This window comes from Pan troglodytes, chromosome 16 (assembly GCF_028858775.2).
Source record: "Pan troglodytes isolate AG18354 chromosome 16, NHGRI_mPanTro3-v2.0_pri, whole genome shotgun sequence".
In the NCBI taxonomy this organism is placed as follows: Eukaryota; Metazoa; Chordata; class Mammalia; order Primates; family Hominidae; genus Pan; species Pan troglodytes.
In genome coordinates, this window is record NC_072414.2 from 10343724 (window position 1) to 10366845 (window position 23122).

At 58.7% G+C, this 23122-nt stretch overlaps 1 protein-coding gene and 13 non-coding genes across 61 annotated transcripts in view; all 14 read right to left on the minus strand.

Moving 5' to 3' along the window:
• LOC104002225 (uncharacterized) overlaps positions 1–23122 on the minus strand; it is a 79249-nt gene that overhangs the window by 39174 nt on the left and 16953 nt on the right. For 35 of the 48 annotated variants that reach the window (XM_063794513.1, XM_063794519.1, XM_063794509.1 and 32 more), the window contains 22 exons: positions 22577–22663; positions 21931–21973; positions 20450–20581; positions 16803–20067; positions 16377–16419; positions 15056–15190; positions 14456–14499; positions 13558–13689; positions 13129–13172; positions 11654–11784; positions 11227–11270; positions 9720–9850; positions 9303–9346; positions 8418–8486; positions 7838–7967; positions 7414–7457; positions 5965–6096; positions 5536–5579; positions 3947–4057; positions 3538–3583; positions 1914–2190; positions 177–308 (listed from right to left, as the gene is read on the minus strand). In XM_063794513.1, the coding sequence (XP_063650583.1) occupies positions 13138–13172; positions 13558–13689; positions 14456–14499; positions 15056–15190; positions 16377–16419; positions 16803–17040 (627 nt within the window). In that variant the 5' untranslated portion in view covers positions 17041–20067; positions 20450–20581; positions 21931–21973; positions 22577–22663 and the 3' untranslated portion in view covers positions 177–308; positions 1914–2190; positions 3538–3583; ... (9 more) ...; positions 11654–11784; positions 13129–13137. Of the gene's footprint in view, positions 1–176; positions 309–1913; positions 2191–3537; positions 3584–3946; positions 4058–5535; positions 5580–5964; positions 6097–7413; positions 7458–7837; positions 7968–8417; positions 8487–9302; positions 9347–9719; positions 9851–11226; positions 11271–11653; positions 11785–13128; positions 13173–13557; positions 13690–14455; positions 14500–15055; positions 15191–16376; positions 16420–16802; positions 20068–20449; positions 20582–21930; positions 21974–22576; positions 22664–23122 lie in introns of those variants that run through there. The other 13 variants (XM_063794538.1, XM_063794539.1, XM_063794535.1 and 10 more) reach the window with 12 other exon arrangements.
• Positions 39–120, minus strand: LOC112205692 (small nucleolar RNA SNORD115). The gene has a single exon (XR_002939790.1). It is a non-coding gene; the product is annotated as a small nucleolar RNA SNORD115 (small nucleolar RNA).
• LOC112205666 (small nucleolar RNA SNORD115) lies at positions 1921–2002 on the minus strand. The gene has a single exon (XR_002939764.1). It is a non-coding gene; the product is annotated as a small nucleolar RNA SNORD115 (small nucleolar RNA).
• Positions 3800–3881, minus strand: LOC112205667 (small nucleolar RNA SNORD115). The gene has a single exon (XR_002939765.1). It is a non-coding gene; the product is annotated as a small nucleolar RNA SNORD115 (small nucleolar RNA).
• Positions 5824–5905, minus strand: LOC112205672 (small nucleolar RNA SNORD115). Its single transcript, XR_002939770.1, has one exon. It is a non-coding gene; the product is annotated as a small nucleolar RNA SNORD115 (small nucleolar RNA).
• On the minus strand, positions 7703–7782 carry LOC112205710 (small nucleolar RNA SNORD115). The gene has a single exon (XR_002939808.1). It is a non-coding gene; the product is annotated as a small nucleolar RNA SNORD115 (small nucleolar RNA).
• On the minus strand, positions 9585–9665 carry LOC112205689 (small nucleolar RNA SNORD115). Its single transcript, XR_002939787.1, has one exon. It is a non-coding gene; the product is annotated as a small nucleolar RNA SNORD115 (small nucleolar RNA).
• LOC112205670 (small nucleolar RNA SNORD115) lies at positions 11516–11597 on the minus strand. The gene has a single exon (XR_002939768.1). It is a non-coding gene; the product is annotated as a small nucleolar RNA SNORD115 (small nucleolar RNA).
• LOC112205665 (small nucleolar RNA SNORD115) lies at positions 13420–13501 on the minus strand. Its single transcript, XR_002939763.1, has one exon. It is a non-coding gene; the product is annotated as a small nucleolar RNA SNORD115 (small nucleolar RNA).
• On the minus strand, positions 14745–14826 carry LOC112205687 (small nucleolar RNA SNORD115). Its single transcript, XR_002939785.1, has one exon. It is a non-coding gene; the product is annotated as a small nucleolar RNA SNORD115 (small nucleolar RNA).
• Positions 16665–16746, minus strand: LOC112205715 (small nucleolar RNA SNORD115). The gene has a single exon (XR_002939811.1). It is a non-coding gene; the product is annotated as a small nucleolar RNA SNORD115 (small nucleolar RNA).
• LOC112205663 (small nucleolar RNA SNORD115) lies at positions 18553–18634 on the minus strand. Its single transcript, XR_002939761.1, has one exon. It is a non-coding gene; the product is annotated as a small nucleolar RNA SNORD115 (small nucleolar RNA).
• LOC112205701 (small nucleolar RNA SNORD115) lies at positions 20312–20393 on the minus strand. The gene has a single exon (XR_002939799.1). It is a non-coding gene; the product is annotated as a small nucleolar RNA SNORD115 (small nucleolar RNA).
• Positions 22217–22298, minus strand: LOC112205678 (small nucleolar RNA SNORD115). Its single transcript, XR_002939776.1, has one exon. It is a non-coding gene; the product is annotated as a small nucleolar RNA SNORD115 (small nucleolar RNA).

Here is a 23122-nt window from a genome sequence, read left to right on the forward strand (position 1 = left end):
GGATCCCAGTGTCCTCTTCCAAAATTCTCACCTAGGCTGGGCCTCAGCGTAATCCTATTGAGCATGATTTTTAAGTCATCACCTCTCTTCAGGACAGTAAAAAGTTCTCATCACTGACCCAACTCAGGGCACCCCCCTCCACACATATGCATCCAGTGGGACCCAGATGTGCTCACCACAGCTCAGTGCAGGAGACCAGGGCAACAGGAAGAGCCTGAGCTTCAGTGCACCAAGGGCTGGGCACCTGACTGATGACCACTCGCCCAGGGACAGCGGGCCCAGTGAAAGTTTTCCTCTGGTCTCACCATCTGGGGGACAGGAGGTGGACATGTGTCCAAACGGAACCTCACGCATCCATGCAGGAAGGGGCTGGGGGATGCCAGCTCACGATTGGTCTCCCACCATGGACCCATGTGATGGGATCCATGTGAAACACTGACGTGTCATGGACGCGGGGGAACCTTGGTCCTCCCCACCACTGAACTTTGGAAGGACAGGGCAGGTGGGTCACTGGGCTCAGGCAAGATGCCCTGGCTATGCCCTACTGCAGGCACCTTGAGCACCTCCACTGCCCACGCCCCCTGCCTCTCATAATTCCAGGGCTGTATCAGCCCCTTGGGTGCGGGCCAGGGCCACCTACCCTTTCACAGCCAACCAAGGAGGCTGACCTGGATGCTATGAACTGCTGCCGATCTGGCAGTCGCACAGCCTGCCCCTGTGTGGAGGGCGAGCACCCAGGCCCCGCTCCACACCATATGGGAAATCACAACCTGGGGTCCCAGGGCCTCATGTGTTCTCTGGTGGGTCCCCATCCATGCCCACACAAAACCTCCTACACAGAGCGGGGCCACATTCAGCCAATCGGGGGACACATGGCGTCTTCTCCTTTCCTTGGGCCCAAGACCCGGCCCCCCTAGAGGTGACCCCATGGCTCAGAAGCAGCCTGGACTGCAAATTTCCGGGACAGGTCCTTCTACAGCAGGTCTCCTCACCTCAGGAGGACAGCCTTCCTGTCACTGCCCACAAGTAAGGGGTGACCCCCCCAGTGGGACATGGACTGTACCCTTGGCCCAAAGCCCACCAATCCCAGGGCCGGACTGCAGCATCCTCAAGTGCCAGCCAGAGCTAGTCTTGACACACCCTCAGGGAAACAGCACCGCCCCACACTTGGCTCAAAGAGATGCCACTGGGATGGCCCATAGCTTAATAGGGTCAATCCCATTCAGGGCCATGGGTTTGGAGAGATCCTTGCAAATCTGAGGCCTGATCCCATGGGCTGAATCACACACACCTCTCCAAGGTTGGAGAGCCCCCTCAAGACCCCCTTGGCACCCCAGAGCCCTTGTGGCCACCTGCATGTGGCCTGGCCATCCTAGAGGCCTGATCTGAGCACTGTCTTAGCGGGCCACTGCCCTGCATGGGGCTGAGGAAACCCTTTACTGTCTGGACCACCGCAACCCCTGCAGGGCTTCAGGGAAGGTATCCTCCTTGGGTCTGATTCCCAAGGAAGCCGCCCTCCTGGAGAACCCATTCCAAGTGGGGATTCAGGACAGCTCCTGAGAAAACTCTTGCGGCTAAAGGCTGATGCTTGGCGATCCCACACAGCCTGGCTCATGGGCCATGACCCTAGCAGGATCTACTCACATATGCTGGTCAATGCCAGGGGGTCTGCTGGGCAGAAGAGCTCACAGAAAGACACATGGAATAATCGGGGCTCGGGAAGGAGCCGCCAAAGTGCCCCGCCCCCAGGTAACAGGAGTGCCTACACCAAGCCCACATAGTGAGCTTGGTCTGCCTCACGGAGGAGTGCAGAGACAGGGTTGGGCCCCCTCTAGATGCCCTCAGAGACTCCAGGTCTCTAGCCCAAAACCAGGGGACCTCAGGATCCCAGCATCCTCTTCCAAAACTCTCACCTAGACTGGGCCTCAGCGTAATCCTATTGAGCATGATTTTTAAGTCATCACCTCTCTTCAGGACAATATAAGGTTCTCATCATCGACCCAACTCAGGGCACGTCCTTCCCGGCGCATGCATCCAGCAGGACCCGGATGTGCTCATCACAGCTCGGTGCAGCACACCAGGGTGCCAGGAAGTGCCCAATCTTCAGTGCACCAGGGGTTCAGCTCCTAGCTGATGGATGCTGGCCTGGGACCATTGGGACCAATTCAAGTCTTCCTCCAGGCTCAATACCTGGGGAAACAGGAGTAGGACAGGCGTCCAAACACAACCTCACCCCTCCATGGAGGCAGAAGGTGGGGTGTGGCGGCTCAGGGATGCTTGCCGTCCATGGATCCATGTGATGGGATCCATGCAGAACACTGGCTTGTCACAGACACAAGTCACCCTGTACTCTCTCAACCACTGAACCCTGGAAGGACAGGGCAGGCGGGTCACTGGGCTCGGGCAAGAAGACCTGGCTGTGTCCTACCGCAGGTCCCATGAGCACCTCCACTGCCCATGCCGGCTCCCTCGCATGACCCCAGGATTACAACAGAGCTACTGGGCACAGGCCAGGGCCACCAACCAGTTCATGGCCAACCAAGGAGGCTGGCCCGAATGCCGGATGCCGCTGCAAAGCTGGCAGTCACATAGCCTGCCCCGGTGCATTGCCAGCATGAACTGGAAATCACAACCTAGAGTCCCAGGGCCACATGCTTTCTCTGGTGGGTCCCCATGCATGCCCCACAGACCTCCTAAACACAGAGGAGGGCCACACTTGGCTAATCAGGGGACACATGGTGACTTCTTTCCTTTGGCCCAATACCCACTATCCTGGAGGTGACCCTATGGCTCAGAAGCAGTGTGGGTGGCATATTCCAGGGACAAGACCCTCAACAGCAGGCCTTCCACCTCAGGAGGCCACCCTTCCTCACACTTGCCAATGGGGAAGGGGTGACTTCCAGCCACAGGGAAGGGGAGATCCCCAGCAGGACGTGGACTGATCCCTTGGCCTAAAGCTAACAAGTCCGTGGCTGGACTGTAGCACCACCAGGCACTGGCCAGAGCTCAGCCTTGACCCAAACCTAGGGAAACAGCAACACCCCATCCAGGCCCAAAGAGGTACCATAGGATGGATGGCACATTGCTCAACAGGGTCGGTCCCATTCAGGGCAATAAATCCTGTATGATCCTTAAATATCTGCAGCTCAACTCCATGGGCTCTATGCCCACCTTTCTCCAGGGATGGGGAGCTCTTGTGTGACCCCATGGCATCCCAAAGCCCCTGTGGCCCCCCTCACGTGGCCTGGTCAGTCCTCGAGGCCAGACCAGTGCACTGAGACTCAGCTGGGAGCTGCCCTGCATGAGATTGAAGGAAACTTTTCCTGCCTGGACCACCGTCATCACTGCAGGGCGGCAGGAAAGATATCCTCCTTGGGTCCGATTCCCAAAAAAACAGCCCTCTTGGAGGACCAACCCACCCCTCCATGGTGTGGATTCAGGTCAGCTGCCTGTGGAAACCCTCCTGTCTCAAAGGCTGACCCTTGGTGACCCCACACTGCATGACTGATGACCCATGACCCCAGTGGGACCACTCACCTATGCTGGTCAATGCCAGGGGGTTGCACCTGGGTGGAAGAGCTCACTGAAAGACACAAGGGGAGAATGGGGGTTCACAGAAGCGGAGCACTAACACCAAGCCCACACAGGGAGCCTGGGCTGCCTCACAGAGGAGCACGGAGAAGGGGTTGGGCCCCCACGAGATGCTGTTCAGGGCCTCAAGGTCTCCAGCCCAAAATACATTGGTCATTCCAGGGAACTCTGGATCCCAGCATCTTCTTCCAAAATTCTCACCTAGGCTGGGCCTCAGCGTAATCCTATTGAGCATGATTTTTAAGTCATCACCTCTCTTCAGGACAATATAAGGTTCTCATCATCGACCCAACCCAGGGCATCACCCTCCACTGCCCCGCAACCCATGCATCCAGTGGGACCCAGATGGGCTCACCGCAGCTCAGTGCAGCAGACCAGGGTGCCAGGAAGGGCCTGAGCTTCAGCTCACCAGAGGCTGAGCCCAGAGCCAGTGGGCCCAATGCAAGTCTTCCTCTGGGGTCACCATCTGGAGGGGTGGGGGACAGGTGTCCAAACAAGGCCTCATGCCTCCATGCAGGAAAGTGGGCAGGGGGTGCTGGCTCACACATGCTCTCCCTCCATGGACTCATGAGATGAGATCCATGTAAAACAGTGATGGTCATTTACGCGAGGAACCCTTGGCCACTGAACCCTGGAAGGACGGGGCAGGAGGGTCACAGGGTTCGAGCAAAACGCCCAGGCTGCACCCTAGTGCAGGACCCCGGAGCACCTCCACTGCCCACGCCAAATCCCCTGCTCGAATCTGGGCTGCATCAGGACCACTGGGCAGGGCCATGGGCACCAACTAGCTCACAGCAAATCAAGGAGGCTGGCCTGGATGCCTCGTACCACTGCAGACCTGGCAGTCACATGGCCTGCCCCTGGGCATTAAATGAACCCATCCAGGCACCCTTTATAAGCACACACCAGAAATCACATCCTGGGGCCCCAGGGCCACATGCCTTCTCTGGTGGGTCCCCATTCATGCACCGCACACCTCCTAAAAACAGAGCTGGGCCACGCTCGGCCAATCAGAGGCCACATGATGTCCTCACCTTTCCTTTGGCTCAAGACCCTGCTACCCTGGAGGTGACTCCATGGCTCAGAAGTAGCCTGGGCATCAAATTGCCAGGACAGGACCCTTAACGGTGGGTCTTCCACCACAGGATGCCACCCTTCCATCCACTCCACTTCCGGTAGGGATGAACTCCAGTGGGACACAGGCTGAACCCTTGGCCCAAAGCCCACGATTCCCAGGGCCAAACACCAGGTGCTGGCCAGAGCTCAGCCTTGATCCAAGCCCACTGAGGCCGCACTGCCCCCACCAGGCTCAAGGAGGCACCAGTGGGATAGCCCATTGCTCAACAGGGTCGGTCCCATCAGGGCCATGGGTTGGGCCCAATCCTTGAATCTTCACGGCCTGACTGCATAAGCTCGATCACCGACATCCTACCCCCCTGCAAGCCTTGGGGACGGAGAGCTCCTGCATAACACCCGTGGCCCCCAGAGACCCAGTGGACCCCTCATGTGGCCTGGGCAGTGTTCCACACCTGACCCATGCACCAAGTGCCCAAAGAGGTACCATGGGATGGCACGTTGCTCAACAGGGTCAGTCCCATTTAGGGCAATAAGTCCTGTGCGATCCTTAAATCTCTGCAACTCAACTCCATGGGCCCTATGCCCACCTTTCTCCAGGGAGGGGGAGCATCAAGGCAACAAGCTGCTGCACTGCATTGGGTTGAAGGAACTCTCTGCTGCCTGGACCTCCATTACCCCTGCAGGGTTTCAGGGAAGGCGTCCTTCTTGGGATCAATTAACAAGGAAGCCGCCCTTCTGGAGAAACCATCCATCTCTGGTGGGGATTCAGGTCAGCTCCCTAAGGAAACCCTCGTGGCCTGAAAGGTGACCCTCAGCGACCCCCCGTGGCCTGGCTCTTGGCCCGTGACCCCAGCAAGATCCACTCACCTATGCCGCTCAAGGGCAGGGGCCCGCCTGGGTAGAAGAGCTCACTGAAAGACACAGAGGAGAACGGGGGCTCAGGGAGGAGCCGTCGATGTGCTCCACCCCCAGGGAACCAGAGTGCCAACACCAAGCCTGCACAAGGACCCTGGGCTGCCACACAGAGGAGTGCAGAGACTGGGTTGGGCACCCCAAAGTGTCCTTCAGGGCCTCAAGGACTCCAGCCCAAAATACAGTGGCCCTTCCACGGGACTTCGGATCCCAGCATCCTCTTCCAGAATTCTCACCTAAGCTGGGCCTCAGCGTAATCCTATTGAGCATGATTTTTAAGTCATCACCTCTCTTCAGGACAATATAAGGTTCTCGTCATTGACCCAACTCAGGGCACCCCCTCTATCCCCACGCATGCATCCATCGGGACCCGGATGTGCTCACCACAGCTCCGTGCAGGAGAGCAGGGCGCCAGGAAGAGCCTGAGCTTCACCACACCAAGGGCTGGGCACCTGACTGATGACCACTCACCCCGGGACAGCGGGCCTAATGAAAGTTTTCTTCCAGTCTCACCATCTGGGGGACAGGAGGTGGACATGTGTCCAAATGGAACCTCACGCCTCCATGCAGGAAGGGGGTGGTGGATGCTAGCTCACGATTGCTGTCCCACCATGGACCCATGTGATGGGATCCATGTGAAACACTGATGTGTCATGGACACAGGGGAACTTTGGCCCTCTGCACCACTGAACCCTGGAAGGACAGGGCAGGTAGGTCACTGGGCTCAGGCAAGACGCCCTGGCTATGCCCTACTGCAGGCACCTTGAGCACCTCCACTACCCACTCCAGTTGCCTCACATGACCCCAGGGCTGTACTGGCCCCTGGGTGTCAGCCAGGGCCACCTACCGTCTCACGGCCATCCAAGGAGGCTGGCCTGGATGCCAAGTACTGCTGCCAATCTGGCAGTAGCACAGCCTGCCTCTGTGTGTGGAGGGCAAGCACCCAGGCCCTGCTCCACACCACACCGGAAATCGCAGCCTGGGGACCCAGGGCCTCGTGTGTTCTCTGATATGTCCCCATCCATGCCTCACACAACACCTCCCACACACAGAGTGGGGCCACACTCAGCCAATCGGGAGACACATGGTGTCTTCTCCTTTCCTTGACCCCACCACCCTGTAGGTGACCCCATAGCTCGGAAGCAGCCTGGACAGGTCCTTCCACAGCAGGCCTTCTCACCTCAGGAGGACACCCTGCCCGCCACTTGCCCACAAGGAAGGTGTGGCCCCTGGTGGGACATGGGCTATACCCTTGGCCCAAAGCTCACGAGTCCCAGGGCCAGACTGCAGCACCATCATGGGGTCACCAGAGCTAGTCTTGACCCAACCTCATGGAAACAGTGCCACCCCACACTTGGCTCAAAGAGGCACCACTGGGATGGCCCATAGCTTAATAGGGTCGGTCCCATTCAGGGCCATGGGTTTGGAGAGATCCTTGAAAATCCAAAACCTGACCTCATGGGCCGAATCACACATACCTCTCCAAGGTCGGAGAGCCCCCATAAGACCCCCTTGGCGCCCCAATGCCCTTGTGGTTCCCCTCATGTGGACGGGCCATCCTAGAGGCCTGACTTAAGCACCGAGTCTCAGCTGGGTGCTGCCCTGCATGGGGCTGAGGAAACCCTTTACTGCCTGGACCACCACAACTCCTGCAGGGCTTCATGGAAGGCATCCTCCTTGGGTCCGATTCCTAAGGAAGCTGCCCTCCTGGAGAACCCATCCCAGGTGGGCATTCGGGTCAGTTCCTGAGGAAACCCTTGCAGCCAAAGGCTGATGCTTGGCAACCCCACACAGCCTGGCTCATGACCGATGACCCCAGCAGGATCCACTCACCTATGCTGGTCAATGCCAGGGGGTCTGCCGGGCAAAAGAGGTCACTGAAAGACACAGGGGAGAATGGGGGCTCAGGGAGGAGATGCCAAAGTACCCCACCCTTGGGTAACAGGAGCGCCGACACCAAGCCCACAGAGTGAGCCTGGGCTGCCTCATGGAGGAGTGCAGAGACAGGGTTGGGCACCCTCCAGATGCCCTCAGAGCCTCCAGGTCTCTAGCTCAAAATACAGTGGACTTCACAGGGAACTTGTAATTCCCAGCATCCTCTTCCAAAATTGTCACCTAGGCTGGGCCTCAGCGTAATCCTATTGAGCATGATTTTTCAGTCATCACCTCTCTTCAGACAATATAAGGTTCCATCATCGACCCAACCCAAGGCACCCCCTACCCACACACGTATCCAGCAGGACCGAGATGTGCTCACCAAGCTCAATCCAGGAGACCAGGGTGCCAGTAGGGGCTGAGCTTCAGCTCACCAGGGGCTGGGCAACTGTCTGACGGCCACTGGCCTGGGGCCAGTGGGCACAATGCAAGTCTTCCTCTGGGGTCACCATCTGGAGGGACAGGGGACAGGTGTTCAAACAGGGCTTCACGCCTTTGTGTGGGAAAGCAAGGAGGGGGTGCTGGCTCACACACGCTCTCCCTCCATGGACCCAGGTGATGGAATCTACATGAAATAATGACAGTCATGGACCCAGGGAACCCTTGGCCCTCTCCGCCACCAAACTCTCAAAGGACAGGGTAGGGGAGTCACTGGGTTTGGGCAAGATGCCCGGGCTGTGCCATACAGCAGGCCCCTGCAGCACCTCCACTGCCCATGCTGGCTCCACTGCACAACTCTGGACCACAACAGAACCCCTGGGCAAGGTCCAAGGTCACCAACCAGCTCACGGCCAACCAAGGAGGCTGGCCCGGATGCCAGGCACTGCTGCCAACCTGGCAGTCCCACAGCCTGCCCCTGTATGGGGAGGACACCCACCCAGGTTCCCTCTCTAAGCACATACCAGAAATCACAGCCTGGGGCCCAGGGCCACGTGCTTTGTCTGGTGGGTCCTCATCCACACCCCAGACCCCTGTCAAACACAGAGCAGGGCCACACTTGGCAAATCAGGAGCCACATGGTGCCCTCTCCTTTCCTGGAGCCCAAGACCCCACCACCCTGGAGGTAACCCCATGGCTCAGGAGCAGCCTGGGCAACAAATTCCTGGAACAGGTCCCTCATGAGGGGGACTTCCAACCTCGGGACGTGACCCTTCCCGCCACTGACCTCGAAGAAGGGGTAACCCCCAGCAGCAGGCGGGCTGCACCCTTGACCCAAAGCCCATGAGTCCCAGGGCCGGCCTGCAGCACCACAAAGCTCAGCCTTGACCCAACCAGTTGAAGCCGAGCCATCACCCACGAGGCTCAAGGAGGAGCTACCGGGGTGGCCCACTGCTCTACAGGGTCATTCGCATTCAGGGCCATGAGTGGGGCGCAATCCTTGAATCTCCACAGCCTGACCCCATGGGCCCAAATCACCCACCCCTTTCTGGGGAAGGAGAGCCCGCGCATGATCCCTGTGCCACCCCGGAGCCCCTGTTGTCCTGCTCATTTTGTCCTGGGCAGTCTTCGAGGACAGACTCGTGCACCAAGTGTCAACTGGGAGCTGCCCTGCATGAGACTGAAGAAACCCTTTCCAGACTGGACCACCATCATCCCTGCAAGGCCTCAGGGAAGGCATCATCTTGGGTCTGATTCCCCAGGAAGCCACCCTCCTGGAGGATGAACCCATCTCTCCACGGTGGAAATTCAGGTCGACTCCCTGAGGGTACCCTCCTACCTGAAGACTGATACTTGGTGACCCAACACAGTCTGACTCATCACCCATGACGCCACCAGGATTCACTCACCTATGCTGGTCAATGCCAGGGGGTCTGCTGGACAGAAGAGCTCACTGAAAGACACAGGGGAGAATGGGGGCTCAGGGAGGAGATGCCAAAGTGCCCCACCCTTGGGTAACAGGAGCGCCAATACCAAGTCCACATAGTGAGCCTAGGCTGCCTCACGGAGGAGCGCAGAGACAGGGATGGGCACCCTCCAGATGCCCTCAGAGCCTCCAGGTCTCTAGCCCAAAATACAGTGGTCCTGCCAGGTAATTCCCAGCATCCTCCTCCAAAATTGTCACCTAGGCTGGGCCTCAGCGTAATCCTATTGAGCATGATTTTTAAGTCATCACCTCTCTTCAGACAATATAAGGTTCTCATCATCGACCCAACCCAGGGCAACCCCTCCCCACACAGGCATTACAGGAACCCAGATGTGCTCACCACAGCTCAGTGCAGGAGACCAGGGCACCAGGAGGGCCTGAGCTTCAGTGCACCGGGGGCTGGGCGCCTGGCTGATGGACACTGGCCCAGGGCCAGGAGGCCCAAAGCAATTCTTCCTCGGGGCTCACCATCTGAGGGAACAGGTGGAGGACATGGGTCCAAACAGGGCCTCACCCCTCCAGGCAGGGAAGTGTGCAGGGTGTGCCGGCTCACCCATCCTCACCCTCCATGGACCCATGTGATGGGATCCATGGGGAACACTGACTCATCGTGAATGCGGGGGACCCTTGACCCTCCCCATCACCAAACCCTAGAAGGACAGGGCAGGTGGGTCACTGCGCTCAGGCAAGAACCCCCGGGCTGCACCTACGGTGGGCCACACCCTATGGCAGGCCCGGAGAGCACCTCCCCTGCCGACATCAGCTCCCCCGCATGACCCCAGGGCCGCACCAGGACCACTGGGCACCAGTCAGGGCCACCAACCAGCTCACGGCAAACCAAGGAGGCTCGCCTGGACACCATGTGCCACTGCAGACCTGGCAGTCACATAGCCTGCCCCTGGGCATGGAATGCACCAATCTAGGTGACCTCTACGAGCTCACACAGGAAATCGCATCCTGGGTCCCTAGGGCCATGTGCCTTCTCTGGTGGGTCCCCATTCATGCACCACACACCTCCCAAACACAGAGCCAGGCCACACTCGTCCAATCAGGGGACACGTGATGCCCTCTCCTTTTCTTTGGCTGAAAAACATGCCACCCTGGAGATGACCCCATGTCTCAGAAGCAGCCTGGGCAGCAAATTGCCAGGACAGGACCCTTGACATTGGGCCTTCCATAACACAATCCCACCCTTCTGGCCACTCCACTTCAGGGAGGGGTGACCTTTAGCGGGATGCGGGTTGCACCCTTGGCCCAAAGCCTACAATTCCCAGGGCCAGCCTGCAGCATCATCAGGTGAAGGCCAGAGCTCAGCCTTGACCCAACCCCACTGAGGCCACACCACCCCCACCAGGCCCAAGGAGGCACCACTGGGATGGCCCATTGCTCCACAGGGTTGGTCCATTCTGGGCCATGGGTTGGGCCCAATCCTTGAATCTTCACTGCCTGACTCCATAAGCCCGATCGCCCTCACCCTACCCCCCTAACAAGCCTTGGGGACCAAGAGATCCTGTATAACACCCGTGGCCCCCGAAGACACTGTGAACCCCCTCATGTGGTCTGGGCAGTGCTCCAGGCCTGACTCATGCAATGAGTCTCAGCTAGGACATGCACTACGTTGGGTTGAAGGAACCCTTTCCTGCCTGGACCTCCATCATTTCTGCATGGCTTCAGAGAAAGTGTCCTTCTTGGGACAGACTTCCAAGGAAGCCGCCCTCCTGGAGAAACCACCTGTCTCTGGTGGTTCCAGGTTGGGTCCCTGAGGAATCCCTCTTGGCCTGAAGGGTGACCTCAGTGACCCAAAGCTGCCTGGCTCATGGCCTATGACCCCAGCAGGATCCACTTACCTATCCCGCTCAAGGCCAGGGGCTCGCCTGGGCAGAAGAGTTCACTGAAAGACACAGGGGAGAACAGGGGCTCAGGAAGGAGCCTCCAACGTGTGATGCCCCCGGGGAACTGGAGGGCCGACACCAAGCCCGCACAGGGAGGCTGGGCTGCCTCCGGGATGAGCACAGAGACAGGGTTGGTCATCCCTGAGATGCCATTCACGGCCTCCAGGTCTCCAGTCCAAAATATCATGGCCCTGCTGGGGACCATGGGATCCCAACATCCTCTTCCAAAATTTTCACCTAGGCTGGGCCTCAGCGTAATCCTATTGAGCATGATTTTTAAGTCATCATCTCTCTTCAGGACAATATAAGGTTCTCATCATCGACCCAACCCAGGGTACCCCCAACCACACACACCCATCCAGTGGGACCCGGATGTGCTCACCACAGCTCAGTGCAGGAGACCAGAGCACCAGGAAGGGCCTGAGCTTCAGTGCACCAAGGCTGGGCACCTGGATGACAACCACTGGCCTGGGGCCAGCAACCCAAAGGCAAGTCTTCCTCCACAGACACCATCTGGGGGGACAGGAGGAAGACATGTGTCCAACCAGGGGCTCAGACCTCTATACAGGGAAGGGGGTGGGGGGTGTCAGCTCACGCTTGCTCTCTCTCTATGGACCCATGCGATGAGATCCATGTGAAACATTGATGTGTCTCAGACGTGGGGGACCCTTTGCCCTCCCAGCCACCGAACCATGGAAGAACAGGGCCGGCAGGTTCCTGGGCTCAGGCAAGACACCTGGGCTGTGCCCTACTGCAGGCCTCCCTTGCCCACGCTGGCTCCCCTCATGACCCCAGGCAGCACTGGGACTCCTGGGCAGGAGTCAAGGACACCAACCAGCTCACAGCGAACCAAGGACGCCAGCCCGGATGCCACGCACCACTGCCAACCTGTCAGCTGCACAGCCTGCCCTGTGCATGGAGGGCGAGCACCCAGTCCCCTTCCCAAGGTGCACTGGAAATCGCAGCTTGGGGTTCCAGCGCCACGAGCTTTCTCTGGTGGGTCCCAATCCATGCCCCACACAACACCTCCCACACACAGAGTGGAGCCATACTCAACCAATCGGGAGACATATGGTGTCTTCTCCTTTCCTTGGGCCCAAGACCCCGCCACCCCGGAGATGACCTCATGGCTCAGAAGCAGCCTGGACTGCAAATTCCAGGAAAGTTCCTTCCACAGCGGGCCTTCCTACCTCAGGAGGATGCCCTTCCCACCACTCCCTCATAAGGAAGGGGTGATCCCCAGTGGGACACGGGCTGCACCCTTGGCCCAAAGCCCACGAGTCCCAGGACTGGACTGCACCACCATCAGGCACTGGCCGGAGCTAGTCTTGACCCAACCTCAGAGAAACAGCGCCACCCACCACATGGCTCAAAGAGGTGCCACTGGGATGGCCCATTGCTTAATAGGGTCGGTCCCATTGAGGGATATGGGTTTGGTGCAATCCTTGAAGCTCCATGGCCCGACCCAATGGGCCAAATTGCCCACCCTTCTCCAGGGTTGGAGAGCCCCCGTCAGATGTCTGTGGTGCCCTGGAGCCCTTGTGGCCCCCGTCATGTGGCCTGGCCATCCTAGAGGCCTGAACTGAGCACCAAGTCTGAGCTGAGCACTGCCCAGCTCCACTGTCCTGTGTGGAGCTGAGGAAACCCTTTCCTGCCTGGACCACCACTACCCCTGCAGGGCTTCAGAGAAGGCCTCCTCCTTGTGTCGGATTCCCAAGGAAGCTGCCCTCCTGGAGAACACATCCCCAGTCGGGATTCAGATCAGCTCCTGAGGAAACCCAGGTGACCCAAGGGCTGACCCTTGGGGACCCCACGCAGCTTGGCTCATGGCCCATGACACGAGCAGTATCCACTCACCTTTGCCAGTCAATCCCAGGGGGCCTGCTTGGGGGAAGAGCTCACTGAAAGACACAGAGGAGAATGCGACTCAGGAAGGAGCCACCAATGTGTCCCACTCCCGGGGAAACTGAGTGCAGACACCAAGCCCACACAGGAAGCCTGGTGTGCCTAATGGAGGAGCACAGACTGGGTTGGGTACCCCTCCATGATAGGCCCTTCAGGGCCTCGAGGTCTCCCGCCTAAAATACAGTGGTCCTGCCGGGGACCTTGTGATTCCCAGCATCCTCTTTCAAAATTCTCACCTAAGTTGGGCCTCAGCGTAATCCTATTGAGCATGATTTTTAAGTCATCACCTCTCTTCAGGACAATATAAAGTTCTCATCATTGACCCAACCCAGGACACCTCCATCCCCACTCACACATCCAGAGGGACCTGGATGGACTCACCACACCTCAGTGCAGGATACCAGGATGACAGGAAGGACCTGAGCTTTAGCGCACGGGAGGCTGAGCACGTGGCTGACAGACACTGGTCCGGGGCCAAAGGGCCTAACGCAATTCTTCCTCTGTGCTCACCATCTGGAGGGACGGGGAAAGGTGTCCAAATAGGGCCTTAAGATTCCATGCAGGAAAGCGGGGAGGGGCTGCTGGCTACACATGCTCTACGTCCATGGACTCATGTGATGGGATCCATGTGAAACGAGGACAGTTATGGACCTGGGGAACCCTTGTATCTCCCCACCACCAAACCCTGGAAGGACAGGACAGGCGAGTAACTAGGCTCAGGCAAGATGCCCAGGCTGTGCCCTACCGCAGGCCCCTGGAGCACCTCCACTGTCCAAGCCGGCTTCCCTGCACTTCCTAGGCTGCATTGTGACCCCTGGGTAGGAGCCAGGGCCACCAACCAGCTAAGGCCAACCAAGGAGGCTTGCTCTGAAGCTAGGCGCCACTGTAGACCTGGCAGACGCACAGCCTGCCCCTGTGCAGGGAGGGTGCCCAGACTCCCTCTCCAAGCACGCACCAAAAATCACAGCCTGGGGCCACCTTCATGTGGCTTGGGCAGTCCTCAAGGCCAGACCCTAGCACCGAGTCTCAGCTGGGAGCTGACCTGCATGGGACTAATGGAACCCTTTCCTGCCTGGACCAATGTCACTCCTGTAGCACTTCAGGGAAGGTGTCCTCCTTGGGTCAGATTCCCAAGGAGGCGGCCCTTGTGGAGAACCAATCTCTCACCAGTGGGGATTCAGGTTGTCTCCCTGAGGAATCCCTCCTGTCCTGATAGCTGACCCTCAGTGACCCCACGTGGCCTGGTCCATGGCCCATGACCCCAGCAGGATCCACTGACCTATGCTGCTCAAGGCCAGGGGTCCTCCTGGGCGAACGAGTTCACTGAAAGACACAAGGGGAGAACAGGGGCTCAGGGATGAGCCACCCACATGCACCACCAAGGGGAATCTGAGCACCGACACGAAGCTCGCACAGGGAGCCTGGACTGCCTCATGGAGGAACGTAGAGACAGGTTTGGGCCCCCTCCAGATGCCCTTCAAGGACTCCAGGTCTCCAGCCCAAAATACAGCGGCCCTGTCAGGGACCTAGGGATCCCAGCGTCCTCTTCCAAAATTCTCACCTAGGCTGGGCCTCAGCGTAATCCTATTGAGCATGATTTTTAAGTCATCATCTCTCTTCAGAACAACGTAAGGTTCTCATCATCGACCCAACCCAGGGAACCCCCTCCCTGCTTAGGCATCCAGTGGCAACCGGATGGGCTCACCCAAGCTCAATGCAGGAGACCAGGGCAACAGGAAGGGCCTGAGCTTCAGTGCAACAGGGGCTAGGCACCCGGCTGATGGCCACTGGCCCGGGGACAGTGGGCCCAATGCAAGCCCTCCTCTGGGGTCACCATCTCGAGGAACAGGAAGAGGACAGGTGCCAAATGCAACCTCACCCCTCCATGCTGGCAGAAGGTGGGGTGTGCCAGCTCAGGGATGCTCGCCTTCCATGGACCCATGTGATGAGATCCATGTGGAATCCTGGCCCATCACAGACGTGGGCCACCTGATGCTCTCTCCGCCACTGAACCCTGAAAGGATAGGACAAGCAGGTCACTGGGCTCAGGCTAGAAGCCAGGGCTGCTCCCTACTGCAGACCACACGAGCACCTCCACTACACATGCCAGCTCCCCTACATGACACCAGGGTCACCCCAGGACTACTGGGCACAGGCCAGGGCCAGCAACCAGTTCATGGTCAACCAAGGAGGCTGGCCCGTATGCCTGATGCTGCTGCACAACTGGCAGTCACATAGCCAGTCCCTGTGCATGGTGGGCACCCACCCATGTGCCATATCCAAGCACATACTGGAAACCACAACCTGGGGCCCCAGGGCCACATGCTTTCTCTGGTGAGTCTCCATCCATGCCCTTCACACCTCGCAAACACACAGCCTGGCCACACTCAGCTAATCGGGGGGCACAGTGTCTTCTCCTTTCTTCGGGTCCAAGACCCCACCACACTGGTGGTGACTCCATGGCTCAGAAGCAGCATGGGCAGCAAATTGCCAGGAGCAGACCCTCAATAGCGGGCCTTCCCACTTCAGGAGGCCACCCTTCCCAACACTCGCCCATGAGGAAGGGATAACTTCCAGCCACAGGGAAGGGGTGACTTTCAGTGGGACGCAGGCTGCCCCCTTGGCCCAAAGCCCACGAGTCCAAGGGCTGGACTGCAGCACCACCAGGTGGCGGCCAGAGGTCAGCCTTGACCTAAACCCAGTGAAACAGCACCGCCCCCCTTCAGGCTCGAAGAGGCCCATGGGATGGCCCATTGCTCAACAGGGTGGGTCCCATTCAGGGCCATGTGTCAGGTGCGAAACTTGCATCTCAACAGCTCAACTCCATGGGCCCAATCACTCACCTTTCTCCAGGGACAGAGAGTGCCTGTGTGACCCCATGGCACCCCAGAGCCACTGTGGCACCCCTCATATGGCCAGGGCAGTCCTTAAGTCCAGACGCAAGCACCGAGCCTCAGCTGGGAGCTGCCCTGGGTGGAACTGAAGGAACCCTTTCCTGCCTGGACCACCGTTACCCCTGCAGGGCTTCAGGGAAGGGGACCTCCTTGGTTCCTGTTTCCCAGGAAGTCGCCCTCCTGGAGAACCCATCTCTTCCCAGTGGGGATTCAGGTTGGCTCCCTGAGGAAACCCTTCTTTCCCGAAGGCTGACCCTTGGCGACCTCACGTGGCCTGGCTCATGGCCCGTGATGCCAGCCACTCACCTATGCCAGTCAATGACAGGTGTCCTCCATGTGGAAGAGCTCACTGAAAGACACAAGAGGAGAATGGGGCTCAGAAAGGAGCTTCCCATGTACCTCAAACCCAGGGAACTGGAGGGCTGACACCAAGCCTGCACAGGGAGTCTGGGCTGCCTCAAGGAGGAGTGCAGAGACAGGGTTGGGCACCCACAAGATGCCCTTCAGGGCCTCCAGGTCTCCAGCCAAAAATACAGGGGCCCTCCTGGGGACCTCAGAATCCCAGCATCCTCTTCCAAACCTCTCACCTAGACTGGGCCTCAGCGTAATCCTATTATTGAGCATGATTTTTAAGTTATCACCTCTCTTCAGGACAATATAAGGTTCTCATTGACCCAACCCAGGGCACCCCCTTCCCCGCACACGCATCCAGCAGGATCCGGATGTGCTCACCACAGCTCAATGCAGGAGACCAGGGCACCAGGAAGGGCCCGATCTTCAGTGCACCAGGGGCTGGACACCTGGCTGACGGACGCTGACCTGGGGCCATTGGGCCCAGTGCAAGTCTTCCTCTGGGCTCAACATCTGGGGAAACAGGAGTAAGACAGGTGTGAAAACACAACCTCACCCCTCCATGGGGGCAGAAGGTGGGGTGTGTCATCCCAGGGATGCTCACCCTCCATGGATCCATGTGATGGGATGCATGTAGAACACTGGCCCGTCATGGACACAGGGCAACAAAAGCTCTCTCAGCCACCGAACCCTGGAAGGACAGGGCAAGTGGGTCACTGGGCTTGGGCAAGAAGCCCCGACTGTGTCCTACTACAGGTCCCATAAGCACCTCCACTGCCCATGCCGGCTCCCCCACACGACCCCAGGGTCATACCAGATCTACTGGGCACAGGCCAGCGCCACCATTCAGTTCACGGCCCACCAAGGAGGCTGGCCTGGATGCCAGATGCCGCTGCAGACCTGCAAGTCACATAGCCTATCCCTGTGCACTGTGGGCACCCACACAGGTGCCCTATCCCAGCATGTCCTAGAAATTGCAACCTGGGGTCCCTGGGCCACATGCTTTCTCTGGTGGGTCCACATCCATGCCCCACACACCTCCTAAGCACAGAGCAGGGCCGCACTTGGCTAATCGGGGGACACATGGTGACTTCTCCTTTCCTTGGGCCCAAGACCCGCTACCCTGGAGGTGACCCCATGGCTCAGAAGCAGCATGGGTGCCATATTCCAGGGACAAGACCCTCAACAGGCCTTCCACCTCAGGAGGTCACCCTTCCTGACACTTGCCAATGGGGAAGGGGTGACTTCCAGCCACAGGGAAGGGGAGATCCCCAGTAGGACGTGGGCTGACCCCTTGGCGTAAAGCTAACGAGTCCATGACAGGACTATAGCACCACCAGGCACTGGCCAGAGCTCAGCCTTGACCCAAACCTAGGGAAACAGCACCACCCCCTTCAGGCTCAAAGAGGTGCCCTGGGATGGGACATTGCTCAACAGGGTCGGTCCCATTCAGGGCAATAATTCGTGTGCGATTCTTGAATCTCTGCAGCTCGAATCCATGGGTTCTATGCCCACCTTTCTCTGGGGATGGAGAGATCCTTTGTGACCCCACTGCATCCCGAAGCCCCTGTTGCCCCCCTCACGTGGCCTGGTCAGTCCTGGAGGCCAGACCAATGCACTGAGACTCAGCTGGGAGCTGACCTGCGTGAGACTGAAGGAACCCTTCCCTGCCTGGACCACCGTCATCCCCGCAGGGCTGCAGGGAAGGTATCCTCCTTGGGTCTGATTCCGAAAAAAAACAGCCCTCTTGGAGGACCAATCTATCCCTCCATGGTGTGGATTCAGGTCGGCTGCCTGTGGAAACCCTCCTGTCTCAAAGGCTGACCCTTGGTGACTCCAACCTGCTGATGACCCATGACCCCAGCAGGACCACTCACCTATGCCGGTCAATGCCTGGGGGCCCCACCTAGGAGGACGAGCTCACTGAAACACACAAGGGAGAATGGGGGCTCAGGGAACCAGAGCCCAAGCCTGCACAGGGAACTTGGGCTGCCTCACAGAGGAGCCCAGAGCCAGGGTTGTGCCCCCCGGAGACGCCGTTCAGAGCCTCAAGGTCTCCTGCCTAAAATACAGTGGCCATGCTGGGGAACTTGGGATCCCAGCATCCTCTTCCAAAATTCTCACCTAGGCTGGGCCTCAGCGTAATCCTATTGAGCATGATTTTTAAGTCATCACCTCTCTTCAGGACAATATAAGGTTCTCATCATTGACCCAACCCAGTGCATCCCCCTTCCTGCACACGTATCCAGAGGAACCCAGATGTGCTCACCACAGCTCAGTGCAGGAGACCAGGATGCCAGGAAGGCCCTGAGCTTCAGCTCACCAGGTGTTGAGCACATGGCTGAGAGACACTGGCCTGGGGCCAGCGGACCCAATGCACGTCTTCCTCTGGGGTCACCATCTGGAGGGGTGGGGGACACGTATAGAAATACAGCCTCATGCCTCCATGCAGGAAAGTGGGCAGGGGGTGCTGGCTCACACATGCTTTCCCTCCATGGACTCAAGAGATGGGATCCATGTAAACAGTGATGATCATGAATGTGGGGAACCCTTGGTCCTCCTTGCCACAGCTCCCCCACATGAGTCTATGCCACAATGGGACCACTGGGCAGGGCCAGGACCACCAACAAGCTCAGAGCAAACCAAGTAGGCTGACCTGAATGCTACGTGCCACTACAGACCCCCTTTAAAAGCTCACACCAGAAATCAAATCCTGGAGCCCCAGGGCCACATGCCTTCTCTGATGGGTCCCCATTCGTGCACCGCACACCTCCAAACGCAGAGCCAGGCCATGCTCAGTCAATCAGGGAACACATGATTTCTTCCCCTTTCCTTCGGCTCAAGACCCCGCCACTCTGGAGGTGAACCCATGGCTTAGAAGCAGCCTGGGCAACAAATTGCCAGGACAGGACCCTTGACAGTGGGACTTCTACCACAAGATGCCATCCTTCTGGCCACTCCACTTTGGGGAGGGGTGACCTTTAGCGGGACACAGACTGCACCCTTGGCCGAAAGCCCAAATTCCCAGGGCCAACCTGCAGCACCACCAGGTGAAGGCCAGAGGTCAGGCTTGACCCAACCCCACTAAGGCCACACCGCCCCCACAAGGCTCAAGGATGCACCACCGGGATGGCCCATTGCTCTACAGGTTCGGTCCATGCTGGGCCATGGGTTGGGCCCAATCCTTGAATCTTCACAGCCTGACTCCATAAGTCCGATCACCCACACCCTGCCCCTCTGCAAGCCTCGGGGACAGAGAGCACCCTCATAACACCCGTGGCCCCCGGAGACCCTGTGGACCCCCTCATGTGGCCTGGGAAGTCCTCCAGGCCTGACTTGTGCACTGAGTCTCAGCTAGGATGTGCACTGCGTTGAGTTGAAGGAAGCCCTTCCTGCTTGGACGTCCATCATCTCTGCATGGCTTCAGGGAAGGCATCCTTCTTGGGACCGACTTCCAAGGAAGCTGTCCTCCTGGAGAAACCATCCGTCCCTGGTGGGTTTCAGATGGGCTCCCTGAGGAATCCCTCGTGGCCTGAAGGGTGACTCTCAGTGACCCAAAGCGACCTGGCTCATGGTCCACGACCCCAGCAGGATCCACTTACCTATCCCACTTAAGGCCAGGGGTCCCCCTGGGCAGAAGAGCTCGCTGAAAGACACAGGGGAGAATGGGGGCTCAGGAAGGAGCCTCCAATGTGCCTCAACCCCGGGGAACTGGAGGGCTGACACCAAGCCCCCAAGGGAGCCTGGGCTGCCTCAAGGAGGAGCGCAGAGATGGGGTCGGGCACCCCTAAGATGACCTTCAGGGCCTCCAGGTCTCCAGCCCAAAATACAGCGGCCCTGCCAGAGACCTTGGGATCTCAGCATCCTCTTCCAAAATTCTCACCAAGGCTGGGCCTCAGCGTAATCCTATTGAGCATGATTTTTAAGTCATCACCTCTCTTCAGGACAATATAAGGTTCTCATCATCAATCCAACCCAGGGCACCCTCCTCCCCATGCATGCATCCAGTGGGACCTGGATGGGCTCACCACAGCTTAGGGCAGGAGGCCAGGGCACCAGGAAGGGCTTGAGCTCAAGTGCACCAAGGGCTGGGCACCTGGATGACAACCACTGGCCTGGGGCCAGCGGTCCCAAAGCAAGTCTTCTTCCACAGTCACCATCTGGGGGGACAGGAGGAGGACATGTGTCCAACCATGGGCTCACGCCTCCATACAGGGAATGGGGTTGGGGGTGCCAGCTCACACATGCTCTCTCTCCGTGGACCCATGTGATGGGATCCATGGGAAACACTGATGTGTCATAGATCAGGGGAACCCTTTGCTCTCCCAGCCACTGAACCATGGAAGGACAGGGCAGGTGGGTTCCTGGGCTCAGGCAAGACACCTGGGCTGTGCCCTACTGCAGGCCCCTTGAGCACCTCCATTGCCCATGCCAGCTCCCTGCATGACCCCGGGTGGTATCTGGACCCTTGGGTAGGGGCCATGGACACCAAACAGCTCACAGCAAACCAAGGACACTGGCCCGGACACCACGTGCTGTTGCCTACCTGGCAGTTGCACAGTCTGCCCTGTGCATGGAGGGCACCCACCCTCCTTTCCTCAAGGTGCAATGGAAATCGCAGCCTGGGGCTCCAGGGCCACAAGCTTTCTCTGGTGTGTCCCAATCCATGCCCCACACAACACCTCCCACACACAGAGCAGGGCCACACTCAGCCAACCGGGAGACATATGGTATCTTCTCCTTTCTTTGGGCCTAAGACCCGCCCCTGCCCCCCAACCCACTGGAGTTGTCCTAATGGCTGAGAAGCAGCCTGGACTGCAAATTTCCAGGAAAGGTCCTTCCACTGCGGGCCTTCCCAACTCAGGAGGACATTACTGCCACTCGCCCACAATGAAGGGGTGACCCCCAGCGGGACATGGGCTGCAGCCTTGGCCCAGAGCCCACGAGTCCCAGGACTGGATTGCACCACCATCAGGCACTGGCCAGAGCTAGTCTTGACCCAACTTCAGAGAAACAGCGCTGCCCCACAAATGGCTCAAAGAGGTGCCACTGGGAGGGCCCACTGCCTATAGGGTCAGTCCCATTGAGGGTCCTGGGTTTGCTGCAATCCATGAATCTCCATGGCCTGACCCCATGGACCGAATCACCCACCCTTCTCCAGGGTTGGAGAGCCCCCGTGAGATGCCCTTGGCTCCCCGGAGCCCTTGTTGCCCCCCTCATGTGGCCTGGCCATGTTAGAGGCCTGACCCAAGCACCAAGTCTGAGCTGAGCACTGCCCCGCGTGGGGCTGAGGAAACCCTTTCCTGCCTGGACAACTGCCACCCCTGCGGGGCTTCAGAGAAGGCCTCCTCCTTATGTCCGATTCCCAAGGAAGCTGCCCTCCTGGAGAACACATCCCCAGTTGGGATTCAGATCAGCTCCTGAGGAAACCCAGGTGGCCCGAGGGCTGACCCTTGGGGACCCCACGCAGCTTGGCTCATGGCCCATGACACCAGCAGTATCCACTCACCTATGCTCGTCAATCCCAGGGGTCTGCTGGGGGGAAGAGCTCACTGAAAGACACAGAGGATAATGGGGCTCACGGAGGAGCCGCCAACGTGTCCCACCCCAGGGAAGCTGAGCGTGGACACCAAGCCCACACAGAAAGTCTGGTGTGCCTAATAGAGGAGCACAGACAGGATTGGGCCCCTCCATGAGGTGCCCTTCAGGGCCTCGAGGTATCCAGCCTAAAATACAGCAGCCCTGCTGGGGACCTCGGGATTCTAGTGTCCCCTTCCAAAATTCTCACCTAGGCTGGGCCTCAGCGTAATCCTATTGAGCATGATTTTTAAGTCATCACCTCTCTTCAGAACAATATAAAGTTCTCATCATCGACCCAACCCAGGGCAGCCCCCTCCCTGCCTAGGCATCCAGTGGCACCCGGATGGGCTCACCCAAGCTCAACGCAGGAGACCAAGGTGACAGGAAGGGCCCGAGTTTCAGTGCAATAGGGGCTAGGCACTTGGCTGATGGCCACTGGCCAGGGACAGCGGGCCCAACGCATGTCTTCCTCTGGGGTCACCATCTCAAGGAACAGGAAGAGGACAAGTGTCCAAACACAACCTCACCCCTCCATGTGGACAGAAGGTGTGGTGTGCCAGCTCAGGGATGCTCACCTTCCATGGACCCATGTGATGAGATCCATGTGGAATACTTGCCCGTCATGGATGCAGGGCACCCGATGCTCTCTCCGCCACTGAACACTGAAAGGATAGGACAGGCAGGTCACTGGGTTCAGGCTAGAAGCCAGGGCTGTGCCCTACTGCAAGCCCCACAAGCACCTCCACTACACATGCCAGCTCCCCTGTATGACACCAGGGTCACCCCAGGACTACTGGGCACAGGCCAGGGCCAGCAACCAGTTCATTGTCAACCAAGGAGGCTGGCCCATATGCCTGATGCTGCTGCTGCACAGCTGGCAGTCACATAGCCAGTCCCTGTGCATGGTGGGCACCCACCCATGTGCTGTATCTGGGCACATACTGGAAACCACGACCTGGGGTCCCAGGGCCACATGCTTTCTCTGGTGAGTCTCCATCCATGCCCCTCACACCTCATAAACACACAGCCTGGCCACACTCAGCTAATCGGGGGTCACAGTGTTTTCTCCCTTCCTTGGGCCCAAGATCCCACCACACTGGAGGTGTCTCCATGGCTCAGAA